At 38.8% G+C, this 20,709-nt stretch overlaps 6 protein-coding genes across 7 annotated transcripts; 3 read left to right on the forward strand and 3 right to left on the reverse strand.

Moving 5' to 3' along the window:
• Positions 1-820: 820 nt before the first annotated feature.
• On the reverse strand, positions 821-6,291 carry LOC113209304 (phospholipase DDHD1). Its single transcript, XM_026426737.2, has 12 exons — positions 5,482-6,291; positions 5,205-5,369; positions 5,000-5,131; positions 4,769-4,910; positions 4,567-4,679; positions 4,199-4,482; positions 3,961-4,110; positions 3,724-3,881; positions 3,440-3,642; positions 3,238-3,327; positions 2,889-3,166; positions 821-2,735 (listed from the first exon to the last, which is right to left on the reverse strand). The coding sequence occupies exons 1-12, from the start codon at positions 6,125-6,127 to the stop codon at positions 2,622-2,624; spliced, it is 2,475 nt and encodes an 824-aa protein (XP_026282522.1). The 5' UTR covers positions 6,128-6,291; the 3' UTR covers positions 821-2,621.
• Positions 6,292-6,441: 150 nt separating this feature from the next.
• Positions 6,442-8,297, forward strand: LOC113209311 (60S ribosomal protein L15). 2 transcript variants are annotated; one of them, XM_026426746.2, is made up of 5 exons: positions 6,442-6,599; positions 6,848-7,029; positions 7,196-7,332; positions 7,882-7,992; positions 8,070-8,297. In XM_026426746.2, the coding sequence occupies exons 2-5, from the start codon at positions 6,858-6,860 to the stop codon at positions 8,262-8,264; spliced, it is 615 nt and encodes a 204-aa protein (XP_026282531.1). In that variant the 5' UTR covers positions 6,442-6,599; positions 6,848-6,857; the 3' UTR covers positions 8,265-8,297. The 2 variants fall into 2 exon arrangements, with proteins under 2 accessions (XP_026282531.1, XP_026282532.1); XM_026426747.2 differs by having other exon boundaries at positions 6,582-6,645.
• LOC113209309 (TELO2-interacting protein 2-like) lies at positions 8,282-10,295 on the reverse strand. Its single transcript, XM_026426744.2, has 5 exons — positions 9,921-10,295; positions 9,448-9,843; positions 9,193-9,360; positions 8,908-9,117; positions 8,282-8,632 (listed from the first exon to the last, which is right to left on the reverse strand). Exons 1-5 carry the CDS (start codon positions 10,200-10,202, stop codon positions 8,363-8,365), a joined length of 1,326 nt encoding a protein of 441 aa, XP_026282529.1. The 5' UTR covers positions 10,203-10,295; the 3' UTR covers positions 8,282-8,362.
• A 1,348-nt stretch (positions 10,296-11,643) lies between these two features.
• On the forward strand, positions 11,644-13,447 carry LOC113209313 (protein Dr1). Its single transcript, XM_026426750.2, has 4 exons — positions 11,644-11,903; positions 12,089-12,324; positions 12,407-12,570; positions 12,659-13,447. Exons 2-4 carry the CDS (start codon positions 12,090-12,092, stop codon positions 12,782-12,784), a joined length of 525 nt encoding a protein of 174 aa, XP_026282535.1. The 5' UTR covers positions 11,644-11,903; position 12,089; the 3' UTR covers positions 12,785-13,447.
• Positions 13,448-13,519: 72 nt separating this feature from the next.
• LOC113209308 (zinc finger and SCAN domain-containing protein 31) lies at positions 13,520-15,578 on the reverse strand. The gene is made up of 3 exons (XM_026426743.2): positions 15,244-15,578; positions 14,640-15,059; positions 13,520-14,562 (listed from the first exon to the last, which is right to left on the reverse strand). The coding sequence occupies exons 1-3, from the start codon at positions 15,458-15,460 to the stop codon at positions 13,802-13,804; spliced, it is 1,398 nt and encodes a 465-aa protein (XP_026282528.1). The 5' UTR covers positions 15,461-15,578; the 3' UTR covers positions 13,520-13,801.
• A 321-nt stretch (positions 15,579-15,899) lies between these two features.
• On the forward strand, positions 15,900-20,387 carry LOC113209324 (raf homolog serine/threonine-protein kinase Raf). The gene has a single exon (XM_026426761.2). It carries the CDS (start codon positions 16,034-16,036, stop codon positions 18,089-18,091), a length of 2,058 nt encoding a protein of 685 aa, XP_026282546.1. The 5' UTR covers positions 15,900-16,033; the 3' UTR covers positions 18,092-20,387.
• Positions 20,388-20,709: the final 322 nt, after the last annotated feature.

A 20,709-nucleotide genomic window follows, 5' to 3' on the forward strand; every position in this document is an offset into this window, starting at 1 on the left:
TTTAACAAACTAATGCTTATTCAAGTAGAAAATCTAACTGCCTTACAAATTATTCAGACATGACAATTGGGCTATTTGGTAACGTTTACAAGACAAAAATTAACTGCAGAACTAGCGCAGTTCAGATATGCTGCTAATATTTTAAATCACATTGTAAATGATATACCTAGACTTCACACTGTGCCTATAAAACAATTATTATCAACTACCTTTTGTTATAAAGACACATCCTTAGGCTGATTTACAACTATGAACATTCTTAAAACCAGATTGGAAAAATATTTCACTTTTTCAGACAACTTAATAGACAGGTTCAGTAAATCAAGAATGAAGGGTCACTGCAGCGGGTAGGTTAGTTATAAAGACTTCAATGTTCTGAAAATTTCATGATTATGATAAAGTGACAAGCCAATTCGCCATATTCAGCAGAGATCACTTCTATAGATAGTAAGTCAGTTCACAAGTCTGCAGCACTACTCTCTCTACCTTTTTTTTTTTTTTAAATTACTATACACTGCCCAGTAGAAAATCACAAATAATTTGAGCAAGGTTCCTGAAGAAAAACAGGCAATATAAATGTGCTTCGTCCTCAAATGATTATTTAGTTGCACACCTGATAAAACAATTTCAGTATCAAATAAGCCAAATGATTGAAAAAAAATGATAAAAACAAGTCTTCCTCTAAAGGCATTCCTTTTTGGCAAAATTGGCCCTTTCTGGAAGCTGCATTACATATTATATTAACTACATAATCCCTGAAGAATCTGGCAGGAGATATTCTTTCTTTTTTGGTACGTGGAATGTTAACTGGACACATGACTTTTAGCACAGATCATTGTTTTGCCTCCTACAGACCTAAAGTCTGAAACTTACAAGGTTTACAGTAACAGTTGTTCAGAATTCATTGATTGATTTACAGGAGTCAACATGTCATCACATCCTTAGAACTTCTGAACCGAAGTATGGACTAAGACACATCAATCACAGACAAAATATTGATTATTATTACAAAAAAAATAAATAAAAATAAAAAAAAACCCTCGGTGAATATAATTCTTAGCTTTGAGGGGGCTTGGAAGACCTAGCATAGATAAGAAAATGAGGTCTGTCCCAATAGTAAGGTTCTTTGGTTTTGATAAAAGGAGTGGCTATTTGAGAAAAGAGGGGGATATCTTCCAGACTTGAAAAGAGAGAGGAAAGCGAACTGTTGACAATGGGTAGAAAGGAGAGCAAGGCAGCAAACAGACTGAAGCTCCTAGAACTAAGACAATGATTGCATCAAATTTCTAAACTAACATATTCTAAAATCTTAGTAAAAGTACTTAACACTGATACCATGAGAAAGACTCGCCTTTTCTCATATGCAGACATAATATCCTTGAAATAATCACCAGTTTACCAATAAACTCATTAAACCAAAAATAAACAATTGGTCAATTCATGCCAACATGACGACTATCAGTAAGCCACACCAGACAGTTGTAACTGGACAACAACCAGAACAAAAGAAATTGGAGTCCAACCACAGATATCAAACTGAACAAGAAATAGACCATTCAATGAATCACTGCACATCATACTGCAGATTATCAGTTTAGACAGATAACAGAATCCCTTGGCACATCACAACCAAAACTAATATACTGCCCATACCAAACAATAATCGTTCATCGTAACAGAGAGAAAAAGAGTAAAAGATGGTAAAGAGCGAGTAAAAAAATACAAACAAAAGAAGTGTAAACTTTTTCAAAAACACTAACAATACTCAACAAGTTAAAATAACTAGAATATAAAACTAGAAAGCACTGATGAGGAAAAGAATAAAACAACAGGTAAATAAAGAGCAGTAAAAACGTATAGATAAATTAAAATTGTAACAGGTAGCACCAAAATCGATCAGGACGAGTTTTTGGCAACATTCCACAAGCAAATTTGTAAAAAATTCAAAATTTACAGATGATACTTGCTATTACTTTGTAACAGTTTTTACAAGAATTATTTATACAAATAGGATCTTGGTACACTATAAATCAAGAATATACACAGTTAAGAAACTTATTGAACAACATATTGTACACATTTAAAAATCACCTAGGAATTCTTCAATTTGTGCTGTAAACAATGCATTATTGTCTGAACCAAATATCTTCAAAACCACTAATTTTAATGAGTCATGCTTATTGTCACAAACAAAAGAAATACATGACATATGAACTTCATAATTACATTGCTGATGATAGATTAGATAATACAAGTTTCAATGAACACATGTTTCACTTTCAACAGGGAACAAAGAAAGCACAGGTTGCACGGGATAGATTGATAGAAGAGAGACGAAACATATGCCTATGCAGTAGACAAAAATACAGGTTTATGGAAATAGAATTACAAATACACAAAAGAATAGGATAGGGATATGATGCACAAGCAGGAGCAGGGCGTCATGGACAGTTATTAGTAATACAATAAGTGATGTATTTGGCATCAAGAAATACTATGCAAAAATATAAATACATAAATTACTCAAGCAAAGTAGACCCATTTAAAACAGAATTCGTCAGACTAAACCAGGACAGACACATTCTTAAGTAAGCAAGAAAAAATATGAAGAAAAAAGCTGCCTATCTACTGGCCGCTCCATTGCTTCCTTTGCGTTGCAGTATAGTTGGGGAAATTGATATTAACGGAAGTGATGGAGGCTGAATTTGCAGAACTGACTGGGCCTGAGATTGCACCTGTCAAAAAGAGGGACATTAAGGTATGGGCCAGCTTTGCACTAACTTTGGCACTAAAAAGTTTCAAAATTCAAAAAAATATAAAGTCGAGTGAGATAAAAAAAAGAAAAGAAATAAAAATGAAGAATACTAAGACTTCATCTGGTCAGACACCTGAGATAACATTTGCTGCAATAATGGAGGGGATGCAACACGAGGGGTAGCCTGTTGGGGAGAGGTTTGCTGAGGAGATTGAGGTGACGGCTGAGAATACTCGCAGTCAAGGGGACTGGCCATCACAGCCATCTGTTCAAGATCAGGGAAGAGTCTTGTGAGAACAAAGTAGGCAACATCATAGTTTCGCCAGTAATCAGTATGAGATGTGATTGCTGACAAATATGGGCCACCTAGGTTACTGTCTCTCAAAACATAGTCTAAACGGTGTTCTAGCCCTGGAAAATATTTTCAAAATTAGTAAGACAATTACTCAGACATTAAATTGTTGTGAGACAGCATCACATACCTTGAGTAGGAGAATCTAGAAGAGGTAATCCACTCTCATCCTGTGCTTTCCAGCCACCGCGCACAATGCTCCAGAGACTCCACCCACGTTCTATGAAAACAATTTACATTTCAACATTCACAATAATAAGGTAACTGAGGACGTAGCCATGTAGTTTGGGGCAATTTTAGGAGGGACATTTATCAAGTTTTAAATTACCCACCACGGCTGGGAGTTCCGCCAGGAGATTTCGGTGAGTCTTCATCTGCACCTTGACGGGTTGCAGCTGACTGATTAACTGAGCCAATACCATCAACAATAAATTCTAAAGGAACATCCGAATACAGATTGTGATTGGTTGCATTATATGCTTGGATTTGTACAGGATGGAGCTTAGCATATCCACGCACTAACAGTGGTTCCATTCTGAAACATTGAATTAAAATTCTAAAGTCATATACTAGTAGTAGGTACAATGAGGATGAAAAATTAAGAAGGTTTCCTGACCTATACGCCACAGGGTCTGATGGATGAAATATATTATAGAATCTATGACACAGAGTTGGTGGTAGTAAGTCTTTATGACAGCTCTCAGCTTGGGGATCTCTGACACGAAGAGCTAAGAAAACAGCTAAAGGTGACCCCATGCAAAACAGATTATCCAGCTAAGAAAAGAAACGGAAAAACATTATAGCAATGGCAACTATTACTTTCAAAATGAGACAACTAGAAAATATAACAAACCTCAAAGAGTAACTTAGTAGGACGATGGGTTGGTGTTGGGGTTGGTGTGGTACCCTGAGAAGAGGCAGGAGTGTTAGAACCCCCAGAAGCCTGACTACTCCCATCGTCATATATTGCACCATTCAGGTTGCTGTTAGATGACTCCTGAGCCTAGAGATAGATAAAATCAGTATTAAGGTAATGCCCCTGTATTATTGATTTAACACAGTGCATCCCAGGGGGGGAAACAGATAGAAACCTTTCGCTGCTCTAAAGTGTGGGTAATACTCCAGCCTGTGATAATGTCATACACAATCACACAACCCAAGGAATGAGCCATTATTGATACTTTCCCACCACGGGATGTAAAATCTGGATTGCGTTGGGTGAATGTTGAATACAGGCGATTCAACTCACAAGTCAAGCCTTTTTGAATTTCACTACTGTAGAGAGGACTAGTGTAATACATTATATCCATTGCAGTAGCATTCAAACGTTGCCTGATACTTTGAACCTTATTAGGAGTTATTGCTTCAACAATTCCTGTATGGATAAGAAGATACAAATTATTAGTTGAGGTTTCTCATTAAACAATTAGAAAATTATGACTTTTGCTCTCAACCATACCTCCATCTAGTTTCAGAGAAGCCCGCCACTCTACAGGGAAAAACTCGGCACGATGTTGGGATGTGGATGTAGGGAAGTACTTAGTTTGCAACCAAGAGGTGCAATGACGAAACCTGAACCAATAAAAAGAATGAAAAATTGAATGAGTTATTAAAGAGGAGTTAAGTGAAATACATAACAGATTACAGATACATATACAGACGTGCAAGTGTTCCGAATGATCCGATCTTTATCCATTTTCTGTCCAATCCCATGAATGACAAAGACTAGATGAGTGACATCAACTGGGCGGTCATCTAGAGTTGCCCGTGTTTTGTACCCACGGCATAGTCGATATCCAGTAGCTAAACAGAAAAGAAAACATGCAGAAGATAAGATATTTGGTCATAATATGACTAAGTAGTAATAATTATTTTAATGAAACTGTACTAACATTTTTGAAAATATCCCAATTTTTGGGTAAAGCTACTAACTAGCTTTAAAGGCCCTGCTTCACTGTACAGATATACTTCAATCGGAGAGTACCAATCAATACGAAATTCGTTAAAGTTTTCAGACTTGACAACTGGAAAACAAATTGTTAAACAATTAACAGAACAATCAAAAAGTCAAAGATAAATTTTAGTGAAAAGGTATACCTTGTTTGGGTTGTTTGGGATTGCTTGCAGAGAGATAGTCAGAAATACAATGATTTGCAAAAAGAGCCAAATGAACATTTTCAATCTGATCATATCGATCACTATCTAATGGCTGCCATGTAACTTCATAAAACCATAGTCCTCTCATTATAGCACATTGTTCACCTTAATTTTTTTTAAACAAATAAACAAGGGTTGTAAATTTTAACAGTGTACATTAATTACCAGGAAAAAAACATTTAATAGCCTTCAATAATAACAATTATGGTAATGTTACCTGGCCAAAAGATAGAAACACATTTCCGCCTTTCAATATCAACCTCGTACATTCCTCCTCTGACCACAAGGTGGTCTTTATGTTGGGAAGCTGAAGGTGACTCTCCATCCGAGTACCCTGCACTGCAGGCATCATAGTACACACTATCATCCATGGAACTTGTCGAGGCACTATTGGAACTATCCGAATGTGAAGCTGGGGGCTGGTTAGGGCCATGGTCTGGTTGCAATGGGTGCTTTTGTTGACGAAACCTTTCTTCGATGCGAAGAGAATCAAACCCGCTGAAAGGCACCCACAGTTTGTCTGAGTCGCTCTTGTAAAACCAACGGACCTGCTCTGCAGTCAGTTCTCTGATGGGTTGGTCTAGCCCAGGGTCTGGGGAGGAGGCTGATGTTGGACTTGAAAAGGAAAAGGGCCATTCTGGCGTCTGGTCCTCACCAAGAGGGTTGGTGGTCTCGTAAACACCGCAAAAATCTTCGGTGACTATACTTCCTTGAGGCGTGACATACAGCACCTCGTCCTCCGCGACCTCTCCCTCGCCAACATAGTCCTCCACTGACAGCTTGTCGAACCCTTCCTCCAACTGATACAAGGGGGCCGAATTGTTGAGTTTGTCATCGTAATTAGATGGTGATGTGTAATTCATTGACGGTGAGGGCGTAAGCGCACTAGAGCAAGTCACATGCACAGCGGAACTAACGAGATTACTGCGTTCTTAAGCTTGAAAAAATGACATCAGCTGATATGTTTCATCCTCTTCGTTCACAGCTCACAATTTCCGTCCGAACAACAACAACAACACACGAATCTGCGCCTTGTCAAAATGATTTTTCTTTTGTCTTCTGAAACCCAAAACTGGCACTACAAGCACAAAAAAATATTTGCAAAAGGATGTAAAATGCAGGTTTTACTTCGCATTTCACTCGTCGGAGCAAGATTTAGATGTATTAATTCACCTGTTTTGTTTAAAAAGGATAGAAAGGAAGCGGGATTTGTAAAGTTGGAATTTTGTTGTGTTTGTGAAGTTGGCTTGACGATTCCTTTCCCCCCTCCACAAGCCTAAACCCTCGCTGCTGTACTCCACGTCCATTTCCTTTTCCGGGGTGGTTGTAAGCAAGGTACATGTTTATCCACCAATTTATCTGAATTTATCTAGTTAAATCCGTAAGGAAGAAATGTGTATTTTCGTTTCGGCGTAGACTAGATTTTATTCTACCGTTTCCGTAGATTTATCAGAGCACCAGTCTCCTCCATAATCTAGTATTAATCTCAAAAAAAATATTTAGTTGACACCGTCCGGTCCCTGGTGCTTCGTATACATTGCCTCTAAACTCGTGGGTAACGTTCTCTCTCTTTTTCTTTCCAGCGGCCTCAACATGGGCGCCTACAAATACATTCAGGAACTCTACCGTAAGAAGCAGAGCGATGTTCTTCGCTTTTTGCTCCGTATTAGAGTTTGGCAATACCGCCAGCTCACAAAGATGCACAGGGCTCCCAAACCTTCCAGGCCGGACAAGGCCCGTCGCATGGGATATAAGGCCAAGCACGGTAAGTGATCTCTTTAACCGAGGGATAATTTTCTCTTGCATCTATCTTCGTGTCCCTTCGAGTTAGGTTTTGGTTCATTTTCTTAAACGAGTATTTTCGTGTAGGTTGTGTACTCTATTTATCATGCCGGCCATAGTCTTATTCTAACCTCTCTATCTCCATGCAGGATACGCTGTGTTCCGTATTCGGGTACGTAGAGGAGGCCGCAAGAAGCCCGTTCCTAAGGGTGCCACCTACGGCAAGCCCAAGAGCCAGGGTGTGAACCAGCTGAAGCCCACCCGCAACCTGCAGTCTGTGGCTGAGGTAAGAGCTTCATGGTATTTTGTTAAGGGGTGTACTCGAGAGCCAGATGCTGATGATATCATTCAAAAACACCTTGATTATCAGTGATGCCTTTTTCTTCCTTGGATGTCTGAATTTGGCTCTGTACACCTGATGAAGTATATGATTAGTAGTAAATGGGTGACCATTAATGTTCATGCTAAACCTGACACAAACCGATGTATGATGTTAGTAATAGATATTTTGTTGACCAATTATGATGCCCTTGTTTCCCTGGATGTCAGAGTGATCTGTTAGTGTCAAGGGAGGGTCGATTACAGACTATGATGACATTTCTACTTTTGTTTTTGAAACTCTATGATGCCTTTTCTTCCTTGGATGTCTGAGTCATACATGTCTTATTCCAGTTTAAAATCAATTTCATACCAAGCTATGATGACATTTTCTTATACCGTTTTGAGATGCAGTGATGCCATTTTCTTCCTTGGATGTCTGAGTTTGTTTTATTGCTCTGCAGAGGTTTTGTAGGCAAGTAATATGTACTCTAATGTTTGTTACTTTTATTTGCAGGAGCGTGTTGGTAGAAGGTGTGGTGGCCTCAGGGTTCTGAACTCATACTGGGTTGCTGAAGATTCTACCTACAAATATTTTGAAGTTATCTGTGTTGACCCTGCCCACAAGGTATGTTCCTTTATTATGGAACTGGTGTACATTTATCTTGTGTCCTCTGGTATATATTAAATTAAAATTGTTTTCAGGCTATCAGGAGAGATCCCAAGGCCAACTGGATCTGCAAACCTGTCATGAAGCATCGCGAGCTTCGTGGTCTTACCTCTGCTGGCCGCAAGTCCCGAGGACTTGGAAAGGGTCACAGATATTCTCAGACCAAGGGTGGATCTCGCCGTGCCGCTTGGCTCAGAAAGAATTCTCTCTCTCTGCGCAGGAAGCGTTAAACTTATTCTTAATAAACTATCTGCTTATTATAATTTACTTGTTTTATTTTTCAAACATTTTTCATGATGAACATCAGTATTAGCTGTTCTTTCAAACGTTATGCTGCACTGATTCCCAAAAGAAAATTTTTCATGTATGAATTTGCAGAGAGCTGGCTTAGTTCTTCCTGTACACTCTTGAATTCAGCCGGAGCTAATTTCTTGATAAGGATAATATTCTCCTTGATTAATTCTGGTATTATAGGCTGCACTGATTTTTCATTAATTTCAGTAGATATGTCTTGCAGTGCTCGCAGTAGTAAGAATAGTATTGCATCTCCATTTTTGTTAATTCTAAGAGCTGTGAGATTCAAGAAGGATTGCAAAGCCTGAAACAGACAATTTAGAGAATGATGAGCACACTAATTTTCAGACTGCATGGTTGCATCAAACTGTGTTGCTAGCAATTGTTGATTGGTCCTTTGAGGACTTGAGAGAAAATGCAAAGATTTCTCAACATCGGCATTATTGACCACACTCCCCCTTCAATCCAATCAATGAGTTAGGGGTGCTGTGTTCTGAACGTTTCACATGCAAAACTCAACCAGCAATTGGCTTGAGCTGTCATGACTATGTAGCTGATAAACTATGATTTGATACCAACCTGTAAAGCATATTCCCTAGTATCAAAGGATTCTTTAGACAGATATCCATCAAAAACAGATAACAGAGGTTTGCTCCACCTTATAACAGAGGGACCCATTGCTGTCATTAAAGGTCCCAAGGACTTGATGTAAGCCAGCCGCAGCGGTATTTGATCTTCAATTACCATTCGGTCAATTAGTGTGCTTATTGTTTTATCAAACTGGTCCCACTGCAATAAATTCCATGTTTTCATTAATATAGTAACACGTTTCTTGAACACAAATGTCAGTGCACACCCACTAACCATTCCTGGTTCAGTACTTCTAGTGTATCCTCGTTCCGTAACACTGAGTAATTTAATGAGACAGGAGACAGTCGGCTCGATCTGTTGGACATGATGTTGCAACAGCAAGGGTGCAAGGGCCTCATAAAATACTGTGTGTAGTCCCCGTTGGCACATTTCAGTACGCGTCTACCCAACAAAAACAATAGATTGCATTAAAGTTCATAAAACTAACAAAAGAAAGTAAAAAAATATCCACATAATTATTTTACTTACCACATTACCTATTATGTGCGAAACACAGTCCAACCCAATCAGCCTTCTTTCAATGTCATGATCATCTAGGATTATAAGTGCTGTTGGAGACACAACATCTAAATACTCAGAAAGATTGGGTGCATAAACTTGAAATAATAGCCACTTATACGATGCAACTGCTCCTGGGTGTTTACGCCATGAGTTTCTCAACAGTTTTGGTCGGAGGAGTAAAAGAGCCTGTTTAAAGCAAGGTCCGTTTGTGTTTTGACACTGTCCGAGAAGGAGTTCTGAAGGTGATGTACAGCCAAAGATCGAGCAAAGCACCCTTGAACAAGACGCAAGTATGTTTCGACTGTCATTTGATGTCCATATCTCAGGAGAAGAATGTTCTGCATAGAGTATCAGTAGCCCAACCTGAAAGAATGGAACTTTTCTTAGCAAGTATGTTAATATGATGCACTGGACATCACGTTTAAATTTCAATATCTTACCATGGCATCACGGGAAAAACTTTGAGGTACAGTGGAAGTTGCATATTTATTCATAAAATTTGACAAAGCTTCAAGTCCATGTAATACTTTTTCACGAAAACACACAAAATCATTATCCTCTGAAGGTCTATCTTCGCCATAGGTTTGCTCAGGAAGTAGTGAGGCATTAACAACTTTAATAAATGATGCCCATACAGAAGGAGATATATATTCCTCAAAACTAAATGCATTGAGAATATTTGTATCACTGCTAATGTTACTTAACAACACATCTGTTGTCATTTTCTCATTCAAAAATATGTAAACATAAACTGAAAATAGAAAATGTAGCAGAAGCTTACGTTTCGCGCTTCTTCAATATTTGAATTGAGTTATCGAGGGCTGTGACTGTGACAACGTGACACCAGCATGGGGATGGCGACTGCCACTTGCGGCCGCTAGGAGCGCTAATGGGCCAAGAGTTCAACTCTCGCTTCGAGACCGCGCTTCCCCATTGTGTCATATGGGTAACAGTGGCATCGAATAAGTGCTTGTTTTAAAAGAAATTGACCGAAATCTCGGCACTTTTTTGTGTTAATGGGGACTATAGACATAGGGTGCATTTCTGACGAGGAGATGCAGAGGAAATTATTCGCCGTAATAAAGAGCGAGTCGTTTTAGTTTGGCCGACATACCGCGGCTGCCGTGAGCCTTCCTCTCTTCGTATTTTTGCTTTAAAAACATGAAATAACTCATTTAATATTAAAATCTACTTCTGCCTGAGTGAAAGCATCCGATAAATGACATTACCCTTGCTAATTTAACGTTTATGTCATTGAGAGAAGCTTTTTTTTCCTCGATTTGAACATTCCGTTACCTGCCTTCGTTAATGTGATATAACAAGTTATTTTTGACGGAATTGGAATATTTCTTGACTTTGATCTATTATTTTCTATCCAATCTTACATCTAGTGTTAACCTTTACTCTCTATATTTCTTCCCCGTTTCGCAAACGCGTATTTCGGTTCCCCTGAGTTTGAATCGCGCGCACCACAGTTGAACTCCCAGCCCACTAGCGCCCTCTGCCCCGAGCTTCTCATATCGCCATCCCCATAAGGAGGAAAACATCTTTCTTTCTAAAAGATCGTTTTTAACTATTTAGCGATAAATTTATGTCCCATATAAAATTGTTTACAAAAATAAAAATCAATTTTCTAACATTTAAAACTTGATTGTCTGCGAATGGTCTAAAGTATTTTTCTTTATTTTTTACAAGTTTGCGGCAACGGCGTCGAAGCGCGCCAATTCAAACACGAACTAGAGGCATAATGAGCACCTTACCCCATTCGGCGGAACCATAACAAAGCAGAAGCCTCTAGTCGCTAAAATATCTCAAACGCCCTTAGTTTGGTGTTATTTTTGATAAGACTTGTGTGGTAGGGAGTTAATTTTTCACACCGAAGACGATAGGACTACTCATTTTAACCGAAACGCACGAGAAAATTTGAATGTTATGGTTCCCACTACGCGCTGCCACCTCGCCACCGAATGGGGTAAGGTGCTCATTGCAGAAAGTGTTGAAGAAAATGTGTTTTTTTGTATTTCACTGACGAAATACTGTCAGAAAAAGTGATAAAATTTATTTAAAAGTTGAATAACTTGCAAGGATGCAATTTGAAACAGGAATTCAGCGGAAACAACAGAAAAAGTTTCCTCTACTTCTTTTCATACTTCAGTGGCTCTCCTCAATATTTCGCATATTGAACGTGTAACGGAGCAATATTTGGAATGTTGATTTTATTTTAGTGTTAAAAAACCAGGTTAAACTCTCGTGTTTCTGAATAGCTAGATATCTTTTAGTAAGACAGTATAATTGTGGTTACTCTTGTAAGCGTTTTAAAAAGTAGCAGTATATGTTTTAGTCTTTTCCACTGTCTTTAATTTATTTTGACTTCTAGTCAGTCTTTATCAAGAGATACATAACCCCTATCATCATACTACCAAGTAAGATTCTTTTGTGTACTATTTAGGGTTTCAATCCCATAAAAAAATATGGCAGGTTTAATCTTTGACAGTTGCCACAATTTTGACTCTGAGATGTATGAAATATTTTGCCCTGTTTGAGTGGTTGAACTCTGTGTAAGCTAGAAGATCATGCTGATGTAGCTTTTATTTTTATCTATTTTCAGGATGGCATCTGCTCCCGGTGGATCAGCTGCTGAGGAAGAAGAGCTTACAATTCCTCGTGCATCCATTTATAAACTTATTAAGGAAATTTTACCGAGCAACACTCGTGTAGCCAATGAATGTAGAGACCTCATAGTAAATTGTTGTACTGAATTCATCCATCACATTGCCTCGGAGGCCAACAACATTTGTAATAAGCACCAGAAAAAAACTATCAATGCTGATCATGTTCTAGAAGGTGGGGATAATGTGCTGGTTGTGTTATTTTGAATACTTCTAGTTTTTGTTACAATTACCTAACACTTCTTTTATTTTTGTAGCACTTGGAATATTAGGATTTGCTGACTACCAAGATGATGCAGAAGCAGTTCTTAGAGATTGTAAAGCAGTGGCTGCAAAGAGAAGACGGCAGAGTAATCGACTGGAAAATCTTGGAATACCAGAAGAAGAGCTATATCGGCGTCAACAAGAACTATTTGCTAAGGTTAGGTTTTAAAAAAAATCAGTGTTCTATTCAATCATTGTATGTTTATAGGTGTTTTTTGTTAAACAATTCCCTCTTGCATTTCCAGGCTCGTGAAGAACAGGCGGCAGCAGAGCAACAGCAGCAACAGTGGACACAAATTCAGGCTGCGGCTGCAGCTCAACTTGCCAAGAGTCAAGCCAGCATTGAGGATGATGAGGATGACTACTCATAGCATTAGTAAACAGACTGCACATTCTCGTACTGGATTTTTACATTTAAAAGTGTGAACGACAGACTGAAGGAACACATCTCATAGAAGTGTGGTGGAAGCCGAGGCAGCAAGGTGGGGCTCATCCCACACCATCTGTTGCAGCAAGAAAGACTGCAGCCTGGAGGATGATTCTGTTGAGCATCACTGTTTTGATGGTTTTACTGTTAGTGCACTTTGATGGTTCTTAAATTGGGTCTTCTGTGGAGTTCATTAGCGGAAAGAAACCATTGATATGATGCAAAAGACACTCTGCTAATGTATTCCTTGGAAGCCCTCTAATAGTTGTACTCATGTTTGTTGTGATTCTCCTTTCAAGGCCACACTGTACTACTTTTGCTCAAACAGTTGTTAGGATTGGTCTTAAATGTTAATGATGTCTTTTTCATCCGGGATGGATGAGTTAAGGATGATTAATATTCAAAACTTTAAATCTCAATGTAACTCAAAAGTCAAAGTTAGCCATGTTGCATTTCCTGTCTTTCCATACCTTAGAGACTTGAACAAACTAATGTTCTGTTCCCTATTGAAAGAACTGTTACCAACTATTCATTTGGTTCTTTGTGGTGTTTCATTGTTTAATTAATGTGATAGTAGTGATTGAAATATATTTTTAGTTCAGCCATACATGACATTATTTTGATTGTCCAGTGTCAGTCAAATCTTCTTACCTCCCTGTGGAAGAATTGAAAACTGGGGAAAAAAATTCAATTGACTTTTATTTTATTGTTTGTATGTAATAAAATTCAATAGTTACAAGGCAACTACCGTATGACAGAATGGGTTATAATGAAGAATATTTGAAATCTCAACATTTGAACCAGCATTTGTGTTTCAAAGGACAGTGCAAAGACTGAAACAAACAAATTTCAAAAAGTTGTGCTTCTTTTCTTTTTCTTTTTTTTTGTAAGAAAAAGCGCCCCCCCCCCTTTTTTTGTGATGACTAGATTGAATATATACTGACTAGAAACATTCACTTTATCACAAGCCTAATGTTGTTCCTGTGTGTACTCTTCTTATGTGGTTATTCAGATTATACTTCTGAATAAATTTACTGTGACATGTTTCACATTCAAATGGCCTTTCCCCAGTATGGGTCAACAAGTGCCTACGCAGAGTGCTGTTTTCAGAAAACTTTTTGTGACACACATCACACTCATAGGGCTTCTCCCCTGTATGGGTCCGCATGTGACATTTCAGAGTACCATGTTCAGAGAACCTCCTTGGACATAATTGGCATGCATAAGGTCTTTCGCCAGTATGAGTTCGCATGTGTGCTTTCAGAGTGCTTGCAACACTGAAGCCTTTCTGACACACTGCACATTCAAAAGGTCGCTCTCCAGTATGAATTCGCACATGAATTTCTAAAGCTTGATTTGATATGAACTTCTGTCCACATTCTGGACAAGGAAACTTCTTGGTGCGTTTCTGTGGACGTAGAGATTTTTGACTTTTGGTATTCAAGTCATCGGATTCTGTTTCCTTATCTTCAGGGCTATTGTGATTGGGTCTTGGATCAGCATTGGATTGTACCTCTTGTCCTGTGTAACGATGTAACCGTAAAGTTGGTTGCGACCGTGCACACAAAGAACTAAGCCGGTTGCCAGGAACGTCTACAAACTCCGAATCATAAGATGGAAGGTCAGCAAAGCTTTCGGGATCATGATTTGCGTCTGTATCTATGTCAGGATCTGGCTCTGTTTTGAGGATTACTTCCACCTTCTCCAAACCACTAGAAGAACCTGTCATTAAAACAGTATGAGTTAGTTTATTAAAATGATGAACAAGATACTTGATAAATATCAATCATAAAACGTACCCTCATTATCACTCATGGCCAAAGGATCTTCTATGTCTGAAGGTTCTCTCACCAAAGATTTGAGTGTTTCTAGTTCTCTTCTCATAGCAATATTCTCCTCGAGTAATTTCTTGTACATCTCTTCAAGCCGTGTAAACCCTTCACAAGTTATTTCTGTTTGACATCCTGTGCCAGGCACATCATCGAAAGTAACTTTTCTTTCATCTTCCTCAATTAATGGATTATCTTCAACTTCTTTCTTTATCCGGTCACCCTTGATTTGACATGAGAATTCAGTCTCTTCATCTTTCCCTTTCTTGCGTCTTGCTGTTGTACGTTTCTGATATCCTTTACTCCTTGTCAAACAGGATGCGGACTTACCTAGATTGACACTGGGTGCCCAGTCAGCATTTGCAACATCAAATAATGTAGATGGCTTTCCTAAAAGATGAGAAACAAAGGAAGGAAAAATGATAGCTTTAGTAACAAGTGAGGAACCCCCTAAAAGTTTGCCCCAGTAGTTTTTCTGTTCTGACATGGCATCCTTTTTGGGCACATAACCCATTGGAGGATATAACAACAGGTAGTTATAGATGCAGAAAATTGAGGGACCAATCGAACTCACCGGTGATAAAGTGGTTGGCGCACACACGCGTATATCGTGGAACACTTGTTTCATCGAAGCCAGATCGATAAATACGTTCAAACCAACATTTTCTCCGCCGTTCTGACAGCTCCATCGTCAACTCACACTGTCTAGTTAATACTGCAGGGAGCCCATAAAAACTGACTTTGTCCCGGCCCACCCTCGACTTGCAGCCATCAATAGAACAGTTAACCATGTTTGAGCAGACTGGAAAGATGTCAATAAAATGAAGGAAAGAGGGAATTACAATTAGCAGAAAACTCTGGCTACATTTTAGAATGTAAACAAACAAAACACTACTACCTTTCTCACTCTGCGCATGCGCACAAGGTGTTACGTCATAAAAGCAGTTCTTCATTTTCTCCCTGAAATATTGAACCATGGGTATGACAACTTTACAGCAGCTACAGTTCACAACCACCAGTTGTAGTTATCTCTGACTTGGTAAGCTGAGAAAATAAAATTACCGTTTGAACATGAAGCCAAAGCTTGAGCTTAATCTCACATCAAAGCTATTTATTCCATCTGATGTTTATCGAGGGATTTCCCTGAGTTGAAAACCACATGCAGACAAAACCAGTGAGCGCTGTTAAATTTTTCATTGTCAAGTGATGCTTTTTGCCTAACCTTGGCTGAATGGAACTAGCGAGTGGCCAGCCAGCCAGCGAATGAAAGCCTAGGCCTAGGCTCGTCAATCTTGTCGCTGAAAATTCTTGATGATCAAGAACTAAGTAATTTGAGAAAACAAGACGTTTTTAGTTAAAACACTATGTCTTCTTCGCCATCCGAGGAGGAGGATAGTCTCCTGGCGGAGATACGCAACGTTCGAAGTGTTATTCAATTAACTAGGGAGAATATCGACGCGTTGAACGCAAAATTTGCTGATTATCCCAACCCTCCTCAAATGTATGTGAATGAATATGAAGAACTGACGGGGAAACTTCACGAGCTAAACAACAAAGAACAAGAGCTGCTGGACAGACGAGCTCACCGCGAAGAGTTAACGAGGCAAGATGGAGCATTTGAGGACAGGTCTCTCTCTGATCCTATTAGTGAGGGCCACTCTGCACAGAGCATGTCTATGATCAAGGCATATTTGCCAAATCAACAAAGAACTGTGGTACATTGCAAACCGGGTCTCACTTTAAGGGAGGCCCTCAACAAAGGTCTGAGCCGAAGAAACCTTTCCCCAGAGATGTGTACTGTCGTTACTGTGGCTGATCGCATTCCCTTGTCATGGGACACGGAGATTATGTCCATTATAGGGGAAGAGATCCGTGTGGAGATTCTTGAGATGTTCCCTGTCACTTCTAGTATATCTCACAACTTTCAGCGCAAAACATTCTTTTCACTCGCTTTCTGTGAATTCTGCAGAAGACTGTTGTTTCAGGGGTTCTGTTGTCGCACTTGCGGATATAGGTTTCATCAGAGATGTGCATCAGGTGTGCCTGCTATATGCCAGTTATCTCATATGGAAGACAATTACTATCAAATGTTACTGGCTCAGAATACTGAAACACCAGCTGGCATATTGCACATGCCTTCAGGTTATAATAACATTAGCAGACAACAGCCTGTCAGAAGATCAAACCGAAGTCTAGGTCATGGAGAACGATCAAGTTCAGCTCCAAATGTCAGTTACAACTTAGTGCATGTTGGAAATGACGTGCAATCATTAGAAGAAATGGTTATTGCACAGGCAGCCGGGTCTGTTGTAGTGGCTACCAACTCTAGCAAACTATCACACAGTCAGAGTGCGCAGGCTTCCCCAACAAATGCCTTAAGACCATGGAGGCCAAGAGCACGGAGTGCAGATGAAAGTGCCAATAAACGAATTCACACTCCACGTGAATCAATTGAAGACTGGGAAATTCCAGCCGATGAAATACTCATAGGCACTCGGATTGGATCTGGCTCATTTGGAACTGTCTACAAGGGTCACTGGCATGGTTCTGTTGCAGTTAAAACACTGAATGTGAAGGACCCTACACCAGCACAACTTCAAGCATTCAAGAATGAAGTAGCAGTTCTTCGTAAGACAAGACATGTGAACATTTTACTATTCATGGGATGCGTCAGCAAACCTCAGCTTGCAATTGTTACCCAGTGGTGTGAAGGTTCAAGTCTCTACCGGCATGTTCATGTTTTAGAGACAAAGTTTGAACTGTTAACCTTGATTGAAATCAGTCGCCAAACTGCACAGGGTATGGACTACCTTCATGCTAAAAATATTATCCACAGAGATTTGAAGAGCAACAATATTTTTCTCCATGATCTTACTGTGAAAATTGGTGATTTTGGCTTGGCAACTGTGAAAACCAGGTGGTCAGGTGGACAGCAGTTTCAACAACCATCCGGATCCATCTTGTGGATGGCTCCTGAAGTTATAAGAATGCAGGAAGAAAACCCTTACTCATTTCAATCAGATGTGTATGCATTTGGTGTAGTTCTATATGAGTTATTTGCATCACAACTTCCATATTCAAATATTAACAACAAAGACCAAATTTTGTTCATGGTTGGAAGAGGCTACTTGAGGCCTGACCTTTCCAACCTTATGACAACAACACCAAAGGTTCTGAAAAGGCTCGTGGAGGATTGTTTGAAAGTGAGCAGAGAAGATCGGCCACTCTTCCGACAGATACTAGCATCACTTGAGGGCCTAATACGGACACTACCAAAAATACATAGATCAACATCAGAACCCTTCCTCAATAGAACTCCTCTGCAGTCAGATGATTTTGTCTATCAGTGCGCCTCTCCTAAGACACCCATTCATGCTCAATATGGAGCATTTCCCTTCTATTCTATGGGAGGTGTCATTTGACAGCAGCCATTAATCAAAGTATGCTGAAAAGACTTTAGACATCTTTTAAATTTTGGAATACTTCTCATGAATCATCTCAATAATTGATGTTTGGTGTGTTGAGTGTTTCTGTTCTCTATGTAGATGGTTGAGGTACTGAGCCACACAGCTATCACGCTGTCGTGCAAATTGTGGACCATTGCTTTAGGAATATTTACAATTAAAATTGGATTTGCATTCCCTATGGATGCTTATAGACAAGGATTCTTAAATGCTCTTTTTTTCCTGTTACTACAAAAGTAAAATATGAATATCTGTTTATGGACTCTTGCTTGACTGATGCATTTTGGCATGAAAACATCTGTTTTAATGAAAGGCTTTTGACCTTGATAAACTTGTTTTCCGTATTTCCATATTAGTGTCATTTTCACAATATGCAGCTAGTACTGTAAAGACAAACTGTTGTAGTGCTTCTACACATGCATTTCAAAATTGATTTCTGAATGATATATTTATGTACATATAAGAGGAGGCAATGAAATGTTTTGCACTGTTATTTGAACTATGAAGCCTAACAATTTTTTATTTTTTTTTGTTCGCTAACATTTTTGAAAAAAAATCTGCAATCAACTTTGAGTTTCCATCTTACTTTGTTACCAGTCAATATCTCAATAAATAATTGTTGAATTTGATCACTTAATCATACTAAATCTGATGTAATTTGTTTAGGTACAATATGTGTTGCTCAATAGATCCAATGTCACAGGAAAATAAGAAACTGCGAGCATTACTTTTAATCCCTAGTGATTACTGTCAGAAGGTTGTTTGAATTGTGATACAATCATTCGTTTGTATTGATTGCTTAAGTATGTGACTTGTCCTAATTAAGTTATTTTTTAATGGGGTTCTAGTGAATTTTCCTCTCACATAAAATTTCATATGGATAAACCCATCAGAAATTTGGGATGTGTATTGTTGAAGCAGAAATTTCAAAGAACTCTCAAATGATTTAGATGAACCTAATTACTTCATGGAAGTAAAGTGATCTATCTCGTTTCAATCTTGTTCTGAAGTGGCTTTTCCAATGAATCTCTGTCTGTTTAGGTGATTTTACTTAGTGACAAATGTTGAAAATCACTTAAAACAAATGATATTTCAAAATAAGGTTCCTGATTCTTTTTGTGAGGTTGTTGATAGCTTTCATGATTTGTTTCTTTTATTTTATTTTTTAATTGTAAATAGTAGAAAGTGTTTTGACAATTTATGAAAGTCTGGATGGTGTGTGGGGAAATTGTAATGTTGGACCTTTAATTATGATTTACGGTACGTCAATGAGAATTCAGTAAACTGCACAAGAAAAAACGGTTTTGGATCAGAATGTGAAGCTGCTTTGGATCGGTATTTATAGATTTGAATTAAAACAGTTCTCTGAAGCAGATGATTGTTTCCAACATCTGTTGTTGTTTTAAATTGAGCCTTCCATTAATTGTTCATGGGTACTATATTCAAAGTTTTGCTTCAAATCTTCAGCTTATTATACCCATGATACTTGGTACACATCAGACATGTGCTTATGCTTGAAACTGTCTTGGCTAGTTAAACATGGTTTTTAAATGTTACCAATTAATTATTGTTTTAAGAAGATATAGAGAGATCTCATGTTTTATGTAATGAATTTTGCAGTTGATGCAAGATAATTGATGTGCTTGTATTCAGTTTATTTGTTGTTAAAAGAGAATGTGATGTATGTTAATTTAAAATTTTCTGATCTACTTATAAGCTGATTTGCTTTCTTTTAAAATTATGAAAAGTAACAAGAGGCAAACAAGGAGATATGTAAAAGTAATGACTGATGATGTAGTTTAGACATATGATGTACAATGTAATTAATGTCAAAAGTTACAGTAATAACTATTATTTACCTCTAACCTAGTGTAAACACTTAAATTAGACAGCTTTTAAAATTTATGACTCTCTCATTTGTGCTCTCTTTGTAAGAGAGCCTGTAACTAAGTACAAAATCTAAATGTTAATCGTATGCAATATTCAGCTCATGCTGTTCAGGTGTTCTTCATTGCATGAATGGTTGAAATCAACTTCAAATGGTGAGAGGAAGAATTTCTTTTGGGAGACAATTTACAGATCACAGGAATCAGTCTGAGTGACAACCTATTGTAAATATTTATTAGTAATGTGTATTTATTCATTGTATTGGAACGACTTTTTAAATGCAAGCGCTAATTTACGGCTTCTCTGTGATTGCCAGACCCTTAAAATGAGAAAAATAAACGTCACCGATACTGACTGAAAATTAAAAGGAACCCTTCATTTTCCCCCTCTCACGCAACGGCTGGAAACGTCGACAGTTGACCGCCGTCCACGGTTCGCCTTCCGGGAAGTGTTGGTCTAGGCACACTCGATGAGCCGTGTCCCTTCACGTTCCAACGACCAGAGCCCCTGCAGGGCGGCCAGTCCCGGCGCGCTCTGGTGTCGGCCGGCTGCCTACCTGCAAGGCGACCAGAGCCAGAGCCCCTGCAGGGCGGGCAGTCCCGGCGCGCTCCGGTGTCGGCCGGCGGCCTACCTGCGAGGCGACCAGAGCCCCTGCAGGGCGGCCAGTCCCGGCGCGCTCCGGTGTCGGC

The sequence above is a fragment of the Frankliniella occidentalis genome, unplaced genomic scaffold (genome assembly GCF_000697945.3).
Source record: "Frankliniella occidentalis isolate FOCC.00 unplaced genomic scaffold, Focc_3.1 Scaffold27, whole genome shotgun sequence".
In the NCBI taxonomy this organism is placed as follows: domain Eukaryota; kingdom Metazoa; phylum Arthropoda; class Insecta; order Thysanoptera; family Thripidae; genus Frankliniella; species Frankliniella occidentalis.